Raw genomic sequence first — 18087 nt, 5'->3', positions numbered from 1 at the left:
GCGCCTCAAGGTCGATCAGAAATGCGTCGCAGCTCTGAAACCTTGGACAGTGACCGACTGGTACCGGTCAGGTGTAAGCCTGGGGACTTCCTCGAGTGTGAAGGTGGTGTCTACGGACGCCTCAACCTCGGGATGGGGAGCGCTGCTCGAGGGCAGACCGTTATTCGACCAGTGGTCGGAACGGGAAAAGCTTCTGCATATAAACTGCCTGGAAATTATGGCAGTCGACAACGCGCTGAGGCGCTTTTGTCCCCAGATAAAAAGACACCACGTCTTGGTCCGTTCGGACAACATGTCAGTGGTGGCTTATATAAATCACCAAGGAGGTATCAGATCCAGAATCCTTCACAGGCTGACGGAACGCCTCCTGGTCTGGGCTCAGCACAATCTGCGCTCGCTCAAGGCAGCGCATGTGCCCGGCCATCTGAATGTGGGACCAGACAGACTGTCCAGAAACAATCTGCCGACAGGAGAATGGTCTTTACATCCACAGACAGTCAAAATGCTATGGAGGACATTTGGCAGAGCGGAAATAGACCTATTTGCGTCTCAAGAGAACGCTCATTGTCAGGAATTCTTCTCCAAGAGCAGGGATGCGCTGGCTCACGTCTGGCCCCGCTGCCCGCTCTATGCGTTTCCCCCTGTCACGCTCCTACCCCAGGTGTTAGAGCGAATCAGGGAGAGCGGATGCCCAGTGCTACTCGTCGCCCCATTTTGGACAAACCAAGTCTGGTTTCCAGTCCTGATGCAGCTGACGAGTACCGCCCCGTGGCCGATACCGGTGAGGAGGGATCTCCTCTCGCAGGCGAACGGCTCGATCTGGCATCCTCGCCCGGAGCTTTGGTCCCTACATGTGTGGGCCATCAACGGGTACCCGTTAACCTCCCAGCGGGAGTGTTAAACACGATCACGCAGGCTAGAGCTCCATCTACGAGGCGGCTCTATTCCTCAAAATGGTCTGTGTTCACTAGCTGGTGTTCAGCGAGTGGCACTTCACCCTCACGCTGTGGGGTGCCGGAGGTTCTCTCCTTTTTACAAGAGCTTCTGGATAAGGGCAGAACCCCATCCACGCTCCAAATTTATGTGGCGGCCATAGCAGCGTTCGCTGAACCACCGCTTGGCCAGTCATTAGGAAGGAACGATCTGGTCATTCGCTTCCTTAGAGGAGCTAAGAGGCTGAACCCTCCCAGACCACCCTCAGTTCCCGTTTGGGACCTTTCCACGGTTCTGGAAGCCATGAAAGGTGCCCCATTCGAGCCAATACAGTCAATAGACCTGAAACCCTTGTCTTTCAAAACAGTGTTTCTTCTGGCTCTCGCTTCAGTGAAGCGCATAGGGGATTTGCAAGCGCTCTCAGTGAGCACGACGTGTATGGAGTTTGGGCCGAATGACTCGAGAGTCATACTCAAACCAAAGCACGGATATGTTCCTAAATCCCTCAACACACCGTTTAGGGCACAGGTTATCTCCCTGTCGGCCCTGCCGGTATCTGAGGAGGAAGGGGACGCAGGCTTCCTTTGCCCGGTCAGGGCGTTAAGAGCCTATGTGTCTCGCTCATCTGTTTTCAGACAGACGGAGCAGCTCTTTGTTTTGTTCAGAGGACGTTCTAAGGGACTAGCTGCGTCAAAACAGAGTCTATCCAGATGGATAGTTGATGCTATAGCGCTAGCTTACACATGCAAGGGCCTGCAATGCCCGATAGGTGTCAAAGCGCACTCCACAAGAGGCATGGCCTCGTCGTGGGCTTGGTCCAGTGGGATTGCCTTGCAAGATATCTGTATGGCGGCAGGCTGGGCCTCCCCGTCTACATTTATAAGGTTTTATAACCTCGAGGTTCCCGCTTTGCAAGCTAGGTTGCTCTCGGTTTAATTTTTCAGTATTGCCCGCCCGATGCTATCGGCTCGGGATGCTGAAACTGCTAGAGCGTCGATCACTGATCGCCTATATACTTCTGTGGGCAGTACGTAAGTCCCCCATATTTACCAGTCCAGGCTGAGTTCGCCCTGGCTGTGTGGAACACTTGATATAACATGCTCTTATCAGAGCTCAATATTACAGGAATGATGCTATTCTAGCCCCTCTTCCTGGATTCTCTGTGAGTCCCTTGTGATTAGGCACTGTATGAGCCCCGGGCACCTGCCCTTGGGACTTTAGTGTTATGTCTCAAGCACGCACGGCGTTTTACATTGTGTTCCCCTAGCGTAAGATATCTTACGCAAGTACGAGAGACCTCTCGTAAGAGAACGTACTCGGTTACTAACGTAACCTCGGTTCTCTCTAGAAGAGGGAACGAGTACTTGCGTATCTTGCCGTGCATGCGTCATGTTCTGATTCGCTTCAGCGATGAAAAACTGACCAAACCAGCCTCTCTGGGCCGTATTTATAGCCCTGGCCCCACCCGATTTCGGCGGGACATGACGTAATGGGCGCGAAGCGCCCTCATTGGTTCTGACGTCATGAGGAGCCTCTATCGATAGGCTGGTGCAGTTGCCGCAGAGCAGCCAATGGGCGCGCGAGCTGTCTCGCCCATGTCTGCATGCTGCTGCAATGCGTTTTACATTATTGCAAAATTAAGGATAATTTTTGGCTTCAATATCTCGAGGAAAAGAGGTTTTCCCCTAGCGTAAGATATCTTACGCAAGTACTCGTTCCCTCTTCTAGAGAGAACCGAGGTTACGTTAGTAACCGAGTACGTTTATACTGTAGCCTTGTGTAATTAAAATGTATTAAAGCTGAAATCCTAAAAAAAATTAAATATAGGCTAACTTTTCCTGTGCGCACCGCGAACTGCTGCGAACGGCGAGGCCAAGATTTAACATTATCCGTTTGTTTCTCGTCAAACCCATTCCCTTCTTAACTTCCTCAATAAGATGGACATTTCAAGTCTCATCTATCCCTCAAACGCTGATTATTGACTTCTGTTGTAGAAAAAAAAAAAAAAAAAAACTGGTTATTAATGTTGCCAGTCACTGGAGCTTTGTTCTTTTGTGGAACCTGAAAAAACATGTTTAAAACACAATTTTTATACTATTGTTTATTGTTGTTGTTTTTTTATTAAGATGTTTTGTAACAAAAATTACATATTTTGTATGAGGCATATGAATATTTAAAGTACTATACTGTAGAATGGGTCCTTACAGAAAAAACAGCTTTCTATGCTTGAAAAACAAAATATAATTGTGCAAGAGTAACAAATTCACAACTTAACAACCATGATTCCATTCAATGTAAATTCATTTATATCCCTTCACCATGCACACATGAAATAGTTTTTAGCCTTTTATTTTTATTTACAAATATTTAAGTTTGATTATTCAGAGGAATTAGTCAAAATATGCCTTTCACCCTCCATCAAGAAAAAGAAATAAAAAAAAAAACTGAATAAAATAGTTAATGAGCTTTACATCAATAGTATTAACAGCTATAAAAGAAGACACTTGTATAACAATTTTTCACAGAGGAATGATCATCTAATGAAGGCTTTCTAAGCTTGACAAAAAATATAATATATAACTATAATATAACTATAAATATATATATATATAAAAAAAACAGTATAGTTAAATATAATTGAAGTTTGACAGTTTCATTAATTATCTGAGCTGATACATGCAATATAAGACTATACAATGTAAAGTCATTTAAGATTTCCATTTACCATGTAGGCATGAAGTACTTTTTTGTTTTTGTACTTTGCAAGCATTTATTCCATATTCAGCTTTTATATCAAATAAACAAAAACTATTAAGAGTCAGTCTGTAAACATACCTTTGCCTTCCACCCAAAAAAAATCTTAAGTGCTTAAATTAGAGTTTTTGCATCACGAGTATTAACAGCTGTAATATTAAGAAACTTGAATGATTTGCATAAAGAAGCTGAGACTGTAGGCCAATTCACACTGAACCAACAGATGACAACAGACACTTCGCGTGTCAGATCAGTGTGTCACCCCTGTTGGCACCAATTGAAGAGTCTCACTACTACCGTAGGTGAAAAGAAGTATGTGAAATTATTAATATGTCTGAATCACAGTATTCATATAATATTAGACAAAAAACAAAAGTACCTGGATGATCTAGAGCTTCTGCCAAGATTTTGAAGTTCACATCCAATAAACATTTTACTATCCATATGGGAGATGATTTGTGTAATGGTAATCACACAACGCGCTCTATAACTCATGATAATGCTAAAATGGCAGCGGATGTAGAACATTCAGTTTGCATTCATACTACACACATTCATGCTTGATTATTTATTTATCATTAATCATTTTATTTTTTTTAACCATTAATTTCAAATTTTGACCATCCTTTATGCATTCATGTAGATATTTTGGTATACGGGTTCAAGGTTTAACGAGTTGTTGCAGTGTTTTTCTTGGGTAACTTTTGATGTCTTTGGGTTTGAGTCCACAGCAAAGACATCTGAAGCACTTCCAGTACCGCTGCCTGACCTGGACAAGAATGAGACGAGGGGAGTTGAGTGACTTCATGGCATCAATTTAACCTCTGAAACTCATGAACCACAATGGAATTTGTTTACAATAAACAGGTAAGAAAAGCATTTTCAGTAAATGCTGATAAATACTGATGCTTTTTTCCCTTCCATATACTGCCTCTGGAGACAGTGAAATGATTTTCCTATGTTTTTCCTAAAAATGGCTAAAATCATTAATGAGGACAAAATAGAAAAAAGATTTTAAACTCTAAACTTTTAGGCCTGGCTTTCTCAAGGTAAAATCAAAGTAGTTTTAATAGCTTAGAGTTGAAGATGACTACTGTTATGCAGTCAGACAGAAAGACAGGCAGACAAACAGAAGATCAAAAACATTCTTGTGTTTGTTTGAATTTTTGACAGATGGTGTTTTAATAGTTTTGGCTATCTTCCATTTCTTTCCTGTGACAGAATGTTCAAGAGTAGTAACAGATTAAACAACTGCCTTTGACATTTCTCTCTAAAAGACACAGATTGCTGAAATAAGAACAGAACCACTTCTAGAACCTCTTCTTCTTCTTCTTCTTCTTCTTCTTCCAAATAAATAAATACAGTACTCTTCCATATCCAGACTTCTCATGGAATATTGTGGTAAAATGAGTGATGTCTGAACCACTGATCTATACAGAGAACTGAATTTCTCATGAAATCATAAAAAGTGAAGCCACCGCGTCGTAACATTGGTATTCCCAAGTACATCAGCATATGTTGTCACAGTTGTGTTCTGTTTAGTTTGTTTTCATTGGACTTGTCTGCCTGTCATCATGTCACACGTCTTCTTCACTGTCATTATTAGTTCAGTTGTATCACCTGTGTCTAGTTAATCATCATCATCTACATCACCCGTGTTCAGTTAATCAGTGTTCATCTGCGCTAGTATTTAAGTTCCTTCAGTTCAGTCAGTCTTGGGCTGCGTTCCAGTCCACTTTTACACATGCACTTGCGAACTTCCCTAAGCACTTCCCCTCGGGGGAATCCCTGCCGCCATTTTGAAGTGCGTTCCACTTTGTGAAGTGGATGAGGAACAGACCCTCGTTCCCTCGATTTTGACCGAGGGAGCAAGTCTACTTCATATGTACACTTCAGGTACCTATATGTCCCACAATGCAGTACGACTGTGACATCACCACAAATCTCGTCTAATCACCACCACAACAAACAACTCTATGATATATCTCTATAATTCTCTATAATTATAGCTTTTTTAATTTAAAACAACCCAAACACGCCTATAAACATTTGGATGCTGCATTAAACAAATTCTTAAAGGGAAAATGTATAAACTCCATAGCTGATTCCAAGTGATCAAGGGCTTAGGACATTCCAATTTAGCCCACCACAGTTTCCGCCAGTAGTGGGCACTCGTGCAACGTAAGCAATGACGTACATCCGAGTGAACGAGACGGAGGGAAGTTAGCGAGTGAAGGGCATGACCATTTTGGACTGGAACGCAGCCCTGGTCTGTTGTTATACTTAATGTGTGAATATCCTGCCTGCCTGTACCCGTTGGAATTTCTATTTAGCAAAAGTTTGTATTGGAGCCTTTTGCCTTCTCGTCTTCTTCAGTCTACACCACACCGCGACAGAATAACGGACCGCCCTAAAATGGACGATAGGGTCAAAATGATCGTCTTGGCTCAGGAGAGCCAGAACTTTTTTTCCTTTGCCCTGAACTTTTGCAGCCTTGCCGTCACCAGCGCCCTCGACGATGAGAGCCTGAGGACCTTGTTCCTGATCGGGGCCACTTTCAACCGTCCCATTGATCTCGATCAGGAACAGAGCCAGGGAATCCTTACCGTCTGAGCCCTCAGCCAAGATGGCCACCGCCTCGCCGCCTGAGCCCTCAGCCAAGAAGGCCACCGCCTCACCGTCTGAGCCCTCAGCCAGGATTGCCACGCCCAGTCCAGAGTTTCGTCCCGCCGAGACCACCCGTCCAGAGTCTGATCTTCAGAGCCTGATCTTCACGTCATGCCTGACCAGCGTGATCTTCACGTCATGCCTGACCAGCATGATCTTCACGTCATGCCCACCGAGCCTGAGACTGTTCACGTCGTGGCTTCCGAGCCTGAGACTGTTCACGTCGTGCCTGCCGAGCCTGAGACTGTTCACGTCGTGCCTGCCGAGCCTGAGCTTCATGTCAGTCCTACCGAACCTGAATCTTCTGTCTCCGAATTCCCACCCAGCCTCCCTCTCCCACCTCCTCCCATCTACCACCTCTCAACCCTTCTTCCACCACTGCCTGTCAGACCCTCAGCTCCTCCTACCACCTTCAGGGAGGTGGAGTCGCCATGGGTCTGCCGGCCTACAGCTCTAACCTGGTCGGTGGATCCCCGGTCTCCACCTCCAACCTCCGCAACCAGGACTCCACCTCAGCCAGACGGTCCATCAACGTCCCCTTGGCTCCTACCTCCCTCAGCTCCACCGTGGCCCATCTGGTCACCAGTTCCACCAGGCTCCCTCGTCCCCCCGGATCCACCTTGGTCGCTCGTCCCCCCAGCTCCATTGGACTCCTCACTCCCTTCAGTTCCTCCTTGGTCCTCACTCCCTCTGTCTCAACCGTGCCCATCTGTGTCCCCGACTGCACCTCAGTCGCCAGAGCCGGCGGTCCCACCATGTCCCGCCGGATCCTCTGCGTCGCCTGGACGTGTCGGCTCTCCGGCTCCATCCTGGTCTCCTCTCCCATCTGCTCCGTCCCCGTCAGTCGGCCCCCTGGAGTTGTCAACCCTGCCTCCTCCATGGCTCCTCCTTCCGTCGTCTCCTCCCTGGCCGCCTGCGCAGCCTCCTCCGCCCCGGCCGCCTGCACCGTCTGCTGCACCCTGGTCCCTCCTGCCTTCAGTCTGCCCTCACCCGCTCTTCGTCCTCCTCCTAAGTCCCCTCCCTCCGCAGTTAGTCCTTCTACGGCGTGAGGACGCGCTTACCGGGAGGGGGGAGTAATGTCACAGTTGTGTTCTGTTTAGTTTGTTTTCATTGGACTTGTCTGACTGTCATCATGTCACGCCATGTCACTGTCATTATTAGTTCAGTTGTATCACGTGTCTAGTTAATCATCATCTACATCACCTGTGTTCAGTTAATCAGTGTTCATCTGTGTTAGTATTTAAGTTCCTTCAGTTCAGTCAGTCTTGGTCCGTTATCTGTTATACTTAGTGTGTGAGTATCCTGCCTGCCTGTACCCGTTGGAATTTCTATTTAGTAAAAGTTTGTATTGGAGCCTTTTTGCCTTCTCGTCTTCTTCAGTCTACACCACACCGTGACATATGTATTACAAATGGGAAAGCATTGTACTGTTGTGTTGTAGTGTTGCTTTTATTTGTAAAATATGCTAACTGCAAATGATTTCATTAACATAATGAATTTTGAAGCAGTTAATGATTTAAACGTTGGTTAAATTATTAATTAATTCAACATGTAGTAACTGAGAGCGAATAAGACCGACTCCTTCAAACTTATCAAGAAGCAGAATTCCACACAAATTCCAAATCAACAATCTAGGAGCATAAATAAATTGGATGCTATCCAGTCTGAGCTAACCAACGAACTCCACAGCTTTAAAACAACGAACACTTGCAAGTTATGAAGTTTAACAAGACAGATTGCTTTGGAGATGGCACAACCCTTCAACACCACAACCCTAACCCTTCTTAGCAACAATAGAAGGGTTAAATTAATGATTGATGGTTCATTCTGGTCGTGTCTCAAAGTGCATATTGCTGCTGAAAAAAAAAAGTAGAGATTCTTTCAAAATTCCCTACAAGTTAATTATTCCCTTTGAGCCAAATTTACTTGTTTCCCTTACAAACAACATATACATAACACTTTACTCATATGGAAACTAATTCTAGTAAAATGGCATAGAATTTGCAGTCTTGAAAAGTCTGAAATAGCTTTTGCTCAATCAGGAAATAGAATACACGCATCATAACTCAGATAAATAATGATGACTGCTTTATTTCTGAGATGATGCATGGCAAACTTTGAATATTAATACAATATAGTGCAATATAGTAACAGAGGCTTCTATATTTAATATTATTTATTAAAATGTATTGTATATTTGAATAAATATTTCTGCAAATAAGCCCACATATGTAGCCCTGCATAATTCCATACATAAAGAAATATATTTTGTGTTATGTCAGTTACCTGTGTTGGCAGTGTGGAGCAGACATAGAGTCTGGAAGGGCATAATTGAAAAGTGTTTTCTTTCTCGCGGGGAGGCGCTTGTCTAAAGTTTAACCCTCTGGAGTCTGAGCGGTTTTCTGGGCCCTGGAGGTGTTCTCACATGCTCTGACATTTGTGCTTTTTTCAGTTATTTATAAACATGTTAATGGCAAAGGTGTAAATTCACTCTATATAGCACAAACAGGGCTACCAAAATATGTGATCACCATGCATGTATATTTTTGAATTTTTAAGAGAATAATGTTTATGCGTGGTTATTGAAAAAAATAAAAATGAAAGTTGCTGAAATAAGACCACAAAACTCATAATAAATATGTGTCAATAAGACTTTTGACTAATGGATGTTGTTCCTTCGAGTTCTGACTTCAAACTTATGTGAAAATAGTCTTGCTTTATCGTTCACATAAAACTATACATTGATTTAAATTGATGTAAAACAGGTTTTGCTTGGAAAGCCAATATGCGAGGGGGGCGTGAAGGAGGAGTGGTTTACACCTTAGAATACAATGTCCCACCCACTCTGCATAATGATGAGCCATTCACTCAGGTGTGACACTGACTGAGCCACAATGCAAGGACAAAAGATATATTTAGAAGAAGACTTATATTGACCATTTAAGATTTTGCTTACATCTATCTTGTAAATATGTTTTGCTATTTTATTAAAAAGGTTACAATTACAACAATAATTACAATTTCAACAATATTTCAAGTGTACTCTTTCTTTGTAAAAAAAAAGATTATAGGCCTACATTTTATCTATGTATTCATTAGTTTTAATATAGCCAACATTGGAACAGCTAACATCTTAGTTGATGACTTTATTTTTGACAAAAATTTTATTTTATATATAGAAATTGCTAAACAAAAGCTTATTTGATGTGGCAGTATATTCTACAGTAAAAACTGTACCCACATCTAGTCAACAAAATGTTGTCTTTCATATTTCGCCTGACTGTAACGTTGTTTTTATGAAATATTAGGGCATATAAATGTTAATTTGCAGTTTAATACGTTGCTTATACAAATAGCCTACATTTCGATTTTTACTCATCTCAGTATAGCAATACAGTTTGCTAAAATATCATCATTCATTCACACACGCGATTTAAATTTAAACTGTCTTTTTGCGAGCTGTGGTAAACAGCGTGCATCTCTGCCGTTCATTCATTCACAAAACAGAAACGCGATTCACGTGAGAAGGAAAAAAACTTACTACAGTTTTCCTCAGCTCAGTGGGATCCTTGCTCCTCGATATACCCGCACTTCTGAGGGACATTTTCCATTATTATTATTCCTCACAGCGCTGCGAGACGGTGTAGTAATGATCTAAATAAACTTGTGTTTTCTCGAGCTGATATGGGGGCGTTCACAGGTTTGCGTGGATGGCCTCATTCATTTGCGTTTGAATAGCGCGCGCTCTCCGTGGGCGGAGTCACATTACATTTGAATGAGCTGTAATGAGGTCGACTGGAATCGCTCTCTTTTAATACAGATTTCACAAGATGAGATATAAATTACTTCATTTAAAAGAAGAGAATTCAAGCTTCATGCCTGTGTGTCTGTATGCCTGTTTGACTGAGTATTCGCTGAGTTATTGTTCATTTTCGGACGCGTTTCAGAATGGACTTCACTGGCAGAGAGAAGGCAGAACTCGCTTCGTGTTTATTTTTCTTTATTTGGCAAAAAGCACAACACTTTGTTTTTATTGTGAGTATACACAAAAATAATACACATTTAACAGAATCGATTGATGTATGAAACTCCTATGGAAAATCAAAGTCAACAGAGTATTTATGAGTTTCTTTTACACTAATAAAAAAAAAGCGAGCTGGTATCGCCGGCGAAACCGTCGACCTCAGGGGGTTAAAATCATTGGTTACCCGTAAGCCAATCACATAACGTTTGGTTATGACGTGTGTTATGCACTGGCTCAGCCGCATCTAACTTCCACTGTAAACACATGTATGATGCGAAAACAAAACCATCGAGCGAAATACCGGAGTGAACATGGCTGTGAACGACTTTTGCAGATTATGTGAAGTAAATCTATGCATCCACGGTACAATCAGCGTCTACGTCACGGCTCTCAGCCCGCCCACTGTTCGTTGATTGGCCGGCTGTTTTCAGGCCGGAGGAAAACTGATAGACAGGTCGCTATCTCAGACTGAGTACTGAAGCGAACTGAAATTGAGCGGAAGTACGAAGTCTGACGTAGTCAGTCTAGAGCAGACAGACTCAATGTAACGATTTCAATATATGACTTATCCTATCGGAAAAGATCATAAACATTACAGATAACATCTGAAGTAACAATTAATTTACATACATATATCGTGCGACTGATACGCTGCACATCGGGTGATTTAGGTTAGTGTTTTGGCTGTCATTCAATGATGCCCTTTGATGGTAGGGAATACTAATATGGCCACTCAAACACTTCTGGTGGCTTCACTGCCTGATGGCACTTAAGAACGCAATGCACAATCCAGTCATTATACAGATCAGTGGTCTTACTTCATTATTGAGAATACAGCTGATAAGGAAGATGAAGGTTCCCTGCTGGGAGTTCAAGATCAGGAAGGCCTTGTTCACACTGCAGCTAAATTCGGTTGTCAATTCACCTTTTAGTGCTTATCCTGTTCTGTACACACACAGTTCAGTCATTTACAGGAGTGACAACCGCATTCCACAACCAAATTAACTCCAGAAAAATACTGATAATGACATCCACATTTACAAAAATTACACGGTGTGTACTGAACATTAGGGCAGAGAGGAGGAGCTGGACGTCATTTGACTCTGCATTGAGCAACATTTGAGCTTAAACAACAAGCCCAAAAACACTTCGGTTAAGTGGACATGGCAAGACTGCAAGAGCTGTGAAGCAGCCTTAAGCATAAACAAAACATGATGCCTCCGCCAACTGTGCTTTAGTTAAAATAACTGAACACAATGAGTCTATTGTCACTGTAATATTACTTTGTTCTGAATAGTGGATACTAAACACATGAAGATGCCAGAATGTTGCTAGGGTTACCACAGTGTAAATCATCACAGTTTCGAGAGTGAGTCATGTGTTCCGTACAAACATTGAATGATAATTAACAGGACTCACTCCTGAAACTTTACAGTGTGTATGTGACTGAAGAAGAACTCCAGCTCCTTTCTGCCATTAGTGAAGAAACCCAGAATCCAGGAGCAATCAAGAACCACAAACTGAGCCCGTGTTGAAATAGTATTTCAGGTGTTGACTGTTTGACCTTTTTAATCTTGAGCGTGATATTGTATTTTTATCAGATTTTGTCACAAAAGCCTAAGCAGTTTTATCTCCTTCTAAACAAATAATAAAAAAATAAAACAACTCACAGTTCCCTGACATAGCCTTCAGGAACCCGCCTGACACCAGAGTGACCCACTATCCAATCACACATACGAGTCCACCGACAAAGGGCAAAGGTCAACAGGGCCGAACTGAGGAACACCAGCCCCACGATCACACACACCAAAATCAACAGGTCCAGCGGTGGATCGCTCTGAGAAAACATGTCAGAGTAAATGATTGCCATATCTGTGCTGTTCTCGAATGGTAATTATAAATGTTGACCATCCACTGGTTTAACTTGTTGTCTTTCATACCTCAGATGGGCGGCTGGTTTGCATGAGAGCGAATGTCGACAGATGAACACAGGAACACACAGTGTAGCTGCTGTTAGTCTTTAAAACAGAACAACCATCTACAATCCACTCGCTGATATTCCAGTACACACAGGACAGAGAACCGCTGGGGTCAAACTCCTGCAAAAAGAAGAAAGAACATGCAGAAAATATTACAACACTGAATATTAGATGTCTTCAGATGTTCATCAGATCTCAGGTTGGACAAAAACACATTTCAGTCTCTCACTCTGATGTGTTTGAGGGTGAAGTTGACTGGTTTGGTGAGTTTAGTGTTGGTGGTTTTGGGAAGAGTAGCTGAGATCACAGTGGACATCATGGTTTTAACCGTGTCAGTTGATGTGTTGAAGAAGTCGGGCTTAAGTAGATTCTCCATTGTGTTATAACTCATGAAAGCCACAGAAGCTGATCCTGTGTGATAGAAACAGAAGCATGCATTTAAATCTGTGTTAAGACAAAAACAAATTAAAAAGTAAATAAATGAGTTTTAGTGGTGATGGTATGACATCAATACGACACAATATATCACATACCTTCCCTGTTGTTCTTGGCGATCCCAATGAGATCGATGTCCATAGAAGAATTTGTTGTGTCAAGTCGAGGGATTTTATCTAAGATTACATTTGGTCCAACCATGAAGACTTCAACCTCTGATTATAAACAAACAGGCAGTTATAGGCTATACTAATTTATTTGCAAAATTTATCTTTTTTATGAAAGTCCAATTTACAGACAATGACAAACAAATGTAATATTTACTATTGTTGGGTATTCATCTGTGATTGTTTAAGCTAAAATGTCCTTAAAATCAAACCCTGTAATTGATTAATACTATAAGCTGCACAGACTTTGTGTTTGATTGCTGGATAAATGTCTTGTCAATGTTGATTGTTTTTAGGCAATATATTCATAAAACACATTGTGGTCACCACAGACCATGAACTTCACTGTAAGCGAACCTGTGTTTATTGTCTTCTTTTCTTTTTTCCAAGACATTTCTACCAAGAAAACAGATGAATTTGCACCAAAATTCATCTGACCTTTGACACTAGCAACAATAGATACAGGCAGTGTTTTCTTCTCTCTGTTATATAGTTACTAAAAAAGGTGATAGTTAAAAAAGGTAATGTGTATTTGGTGTGCTGTCCGAGGTTTGGGATAGGAATAGTTAGAAGTGAGGAGATTGGGTGGTGGAGGGATGCTCCTCCTGAACTCTGTTAATAAAACCTCATGTCTCACTTACCTACAGTGGCAAGAGTAAAACTGACATCGGCACTCGTGTCTGTTGGCTTCACCCATGTAGATATGAGTTTCTCGCTAATTTTTAACACACGGTTTCCATAGGAGGCTAGTTCAGTTGGGCTGACTGATGATGACTCTAAAATCTTCTCTGAAGCGATGAAGGTCATATTCAAAAGGTTGGTCACAGTCTAATTTATTGATCAGAGAAATACAGTTATTTTACATGTAAGTATTGAGAGGCAATAAGAGAAATGTCAATCATTATGTAACTGACATAGATTTGATTAGTATATAATTTTTTTAAAGACTTACATCCAAAGAAAGCTCTTGATATATAATGTTCTCTATCTGGACAAGAAGATTTTGAAAACATCCTGTAGAGTTCTGACTCTGAAATCACAATTGAGCTTTATGAATTTAAAGACTTAAAGACTCTGTGCACTATGTAAATGTAAATATTCAGCTTACCCTGCATTGATCCAGCATGTTATCCAGACCTGTAGTGAGGGAACTCATCATTATAACATCAATACAGTAAAATTAAACATCACATTTCAGTCTATTAACATGCTTACCTGTAGTAGTTGGACTGAGTGTGGACTCGCAGAAACAGGAGGACAAAGTGCTACTAGAGCAGGTACAGGTGTCCTTATTACCAATGCAGTCACAGTTATTATTTAAACAATGGTAATGGTTGATACTGTAATGGAAAGTGTGCATTCTTGTGTTGCAGTACATGCGGTACTGAGCACCAGTGCAGATATACATGTCATTATAAAGCCCACAGTCGTAGACTGGACTAACTGCTGCAGGAATAGTGATGCTATTGTTGTAATTTGTACAGAAGCAGGAGGATGACATATTATAGTAGCACATACAGGTGTCCTTATAACCAATGCAATCACAGTTATCACTATAACAGTGGTAATGGTATTTATAGAAATGGAAATCATGCACACTTGTGTTGCAGTACATGTGGTACTGAGCACCAGTGCAGATGTACGTGTCATTATAAAGCCCACAGTCATAGACTGGTTTAACTGCTGTCGTGAGAGCAATGTAATTGCTGTTAGTCTCACAGAAGCAGGAGGACAGAGTGCTACTAGAGCAGGTACAGGTGTCCTTATTACCAACACAGTTACAGTTATTACTCCAGCATTTGTACTGGTATTGGTTTTGGTATCTATATCTCTGGTAGTAGAAACTGTGCATTCTTGTGTTGCAGTACATGCGGTACTGAGCACCAGTGCAGACGTACGTGTCATTATAAAGACCACAGTTATAGACTGGACTAACTGCTGCAGGGATAGTGATGCTATTGTTGTTATTTGTACAGAAGCAGGAGGATGACATACTATAGTAGCACATACAGGTGTCCTTATTACCAATGCAGCCACAGTTATCACTTAAACAGTGGTAATGGTATTTATAGTAATGGAAATCATGCACACTTGTGTTGCAGTACATGTGGTACTGAGCACCAGTGCAGATGTACATGTCGTTATAAAGCCCACAGTCATAGACTGGACTAACTGCTGTCGTGAGAGCAATGTAATTGCTGTTAGTCTCACAGAAGCAGGAGGACAGAGTGCTACGAGAGCAGGTACAGGTGTCCTTATCACCAACACAGTTACAGTTATTACTCCAGCATTTGTACTGGTATTGGTTTGGGTATCTATATCTCTGGTAGTAGAAACTATGCATTCTTGTGTTGCAGTACATGCGGTACTGAGCACCAGTGCAGACGTACGTGTCATTAAAAAACACACATTGAGAGAGTCTCAATGGACTAACTGCTGTAGGGATAGTGATGTTATTGTTGTAAGTCTCACAGAAGCAGGAAGACAAAGTGTTACTGTAGCATGTACAGGTGTCCTTTTTACCAGCACATAAACAGCCATTGTTCACACACAGGTACTGGTACTGGAACTGATTTTTCCAGTAATAGAAATCATGCATTCTTGTATTGCAGTACATGTGGTACTGAGCACCAGTGCAGATGTATGTGTCATTATAAAGCACACAGCCAAAAGCTGGACTAACTGCTCTATTGAGAGCAGCGATATTACCATAAGTCTCACAGAAGCAGGAGGACAGCGTGCTACTGTAGCAGGTACAGGTGTCATTATTACCAATGCAGTCACAGTTATTATTTAAACAATGGTAATGGTTGATACTGTAATGGAAGTTGTGTACACTTGTGTTGCAGTACATGTGGTACTGAGCACCAGTGCAGATGTATGTGTTGTTATAAAGCCCACAGTTATAGACTGGACTAACTGCTGTAGTGAGAGCAATGATATTGCCATAAGTCTCACAAAAGCAGGAGGACCAAACGCTACTGTAGCATGTACAGGTGTCCTTATTACCAACACAGTTACAGTTATTGTTCACACACTGGTACTGGTACTGACTCTGATATTCTTGGTAGGAGAAATCATGCATTTGTGTGTTGCAGTACATGCGGTACTGAGAACCAGTGCAGATGTATGTGTTGTGTTGTAGCACACAGTCAGGGTCTGTGACTGGACTAACTGATGTAGGGATAGTGATGCTATTGCCATAAGTCTCACAGAAGCAGGAGGACAGAGTGCTACGAGAGCAGGTACAGGTGTCCTTATAACCAACACAGTTACAGTTATTACTCCAGCATTTGTACTGGTATTGGTTTTGGTATCTATATCTCTGGTAGTAGAAACTATGCATTCTTGTGTTGCAGTGCATGCGATACTGAGCACCAGTGCAGATATACGTGTCATTATAAAGACCACAGTTATAGACTGGACTAACTGCTGCAGGGATAGTGATGCTATTGTTGTAATTTGTACAGAAGCAGGAGGATGACATATTAGAGTAGCACATACAGGTGTCCTTATTACCAATGCAGCCACAGTTATCACTATAACAGTGGTAATGGTATTTATAGTAATGAAAATCATGCACACTTGTGTTGCAGTACATGTGGTACTGAGCACCAGTGCAGATGTATGACGTGTCGTTATAAAGCCCACAGTCATAGACTGGTTTAACTGCTGTCGTGAGAGCAATGTAATTGCTGTTAGTCTCACAGAAGCAGGAGGACAGAGTGCTACTAGAGCAGGTACAGGTGTCCTTATAACCAACACAGTCACAGTTATTACTCCAGCATTTGTACTGGTATTGGTTTGGGTATCTATATCTCTGGTAGTTGAAACTATGCATTCTTGTGTTGCAGTACATGCGGTACTGAGCACCAGTGCAGATGTACGTGTCATTATAAAGCCCACAGTCATAGACTGGACTAACTGCTGCAGGGATAGTGATGCTATTGTTGTTAGTCTCACAGAAGCAGGAGGACAGAGTGCTACTAGAGCAAGTGCAAGTGTCCTTATTACCAATGCAGCTACAGTTATTATTTAGACAATGGTAATGGTTGATACTGTAATGGAAGTCGTGTACACTTGTGTTGCAGTACATGTGGTACTGAGCACCAGTGCAGATGTATGACGTGTCGTTATAAAGCCCACAGTCATGGACTTGACTAACTGCTGCAGGGATAGTGATGTTATTGCTAATATTCTCACAGAAGCAGGATGAAGTATTATAGTAGCATGCACAGGTGTCATTATTACCAACACAGATACAGTCATTACTCATGCACTGGTATTGGTTTTGGTATTGGTATCTCTGGTAGGAGAAACGATGCATTCTTATGTTGCAGTGCATGCGGTACTGAGCACCGGTGCAGATGTACGTGTCATTATCAAGATCACAGTCCACAACTGAACGAACTGCTGCTCTTGATTCAGCGGCAGTGGTGGATATTATACCTGAGAATGAGAAAGATGTGGTCAAAGTAAACAGTTTTTTTTTATCTGGTGACAATTGTTTCAGGTGTCTATTTATACTCTTGGTGATGCACTTACATTACATCACCTGACCATTCTGTCGGCCAATAAAATTGCCGTATTTTTCACACGTGCTTCAGGCACTGTTTATTTGTTTTGATTCATAGTATCCATACTTTAAAATGTAAGAAATGTTTCATTTGGAGTATGAATTTGGAATGCATTTCTTAAATTAGATGAACAGTTCTGTTAAATTGCATCCTATAGACAACGGAGTAGAGCTTTGACAATGACCAAGTACTAAGAAATTTATGTAATTATTCAAAAAAACAAAAAGGTACACTACTGGCTTACACTTACAGAGGATTAAAGAGATGACAGTCAGCAGTGACCATTCAACACCTGGCATAAAAAAAAAAAAAGACAAATATTAAAACATCTAATGTTTGTCTGCTGTTATACTTAGAAGTCTTTCACAATACACACAAATTTGAATTGTTTTTCAAAGGAGATCTTTAGCACTGACTGTTAGACACTTAAGTTTCAAACAATTGTAGGCAGTGTTGGGAAGGATACTTTCAAAATGTATTCCGTTACAGAATACAGAATACATGCCCAAAAATGTCATTTGTAACGTATTCCGTTACGTTACTCAATCTGA

General features: G+C 41.7%; 1 protein-coding gene and 1 long non-coding RNA gene across 4 annotated transcripts in view; one reads left to right on the top strand and one right to left on the bottom strand.

Annotated features, from left to right (window-relative positions):
• Nucleotides 1-4272: 4272 nt before the first annotated feature.
• The window catches only part of LOC309496034 (uncharacterized protein), a 50299-nt gene continuing 36484 nt past the window's right edge, over nucleotides 4273-18087 (bottom strand). Inside the window, exons 3-13 of one of the 3 annotated variants that reach the window (XM_082165952.1) lie at nucleotides 17787-17828; nucleotides 14683-17408; nucleotides 14175-14208; nucleotides 14068-14096; nucleotides 13912-13989; nucleotides 13601-13787; nucleotides 12891-13007; nucleotides 12587-12768; nucleotides 12319-12477; nucleotides 12049-12215; nucleotides 4273-4456 (exon numbers count right to left, since the gene is read on the bottom strand). In XM_082165952.1, the coding sequence (XP_082022078.1) occupies nucleotides 4315-4456; nucleotides 12049-12215; nucleotides 12319-12477; nucleotides 12587-12768; nucleotides 12891-13007; nucleotides 13601-13787; nucleotides 13912-13989; nucleotides 14068-14096; nucleotides 14175-14208; nucleotides 14683-17408; nucleotides 17787-17828 (3863 nt within the window). In that variant the 3' untranslated portion in view covers nucleotides 4273-4314. Of the gene's footprint in view, nucleotides 4457-12048; nucleotides 12216-12318; nucleotides 12478-12586; nucleotides 12769-12890; nucleotides 13008-13600; nucleotides 13788-13911; nucleotides 13990-14067; nucleotides 14097-14174; nucleotides 17409-17786; nucleotides 17829-18087 lie in introns of all 3 variants that reach the window. The other 2 variants (XM_082165953.1, XM_082165951.1) reach the window with 2 other exon arrangements.
• Nucleotides 5298-7707, top strand: LOC309496190. The gene is made up of 2 exons (XR_014205047.1): nucleotides 5298-5381; nucleotides 7618-7707. It is a non-coding gene; the product is annotated as an uncharacterized lncRNA (long non-coding RNA).

The sequence above is a fragment of the Leuciscus leuciscus genome, assembly GCF_965113295.1.
Source record: "Leuciscus leuciscus genome assembly, chromosome: 4".
Lineage (NCBI taxonomy): Eukaryota > Metazoa > Chordata > Actinopteri > Cypriniformes > Leuciscidae > Leuciscus > Leuciscus leuciscus.
This window is presented reverse-complemented; position numbering and strand designations above follow the sequence as displayed.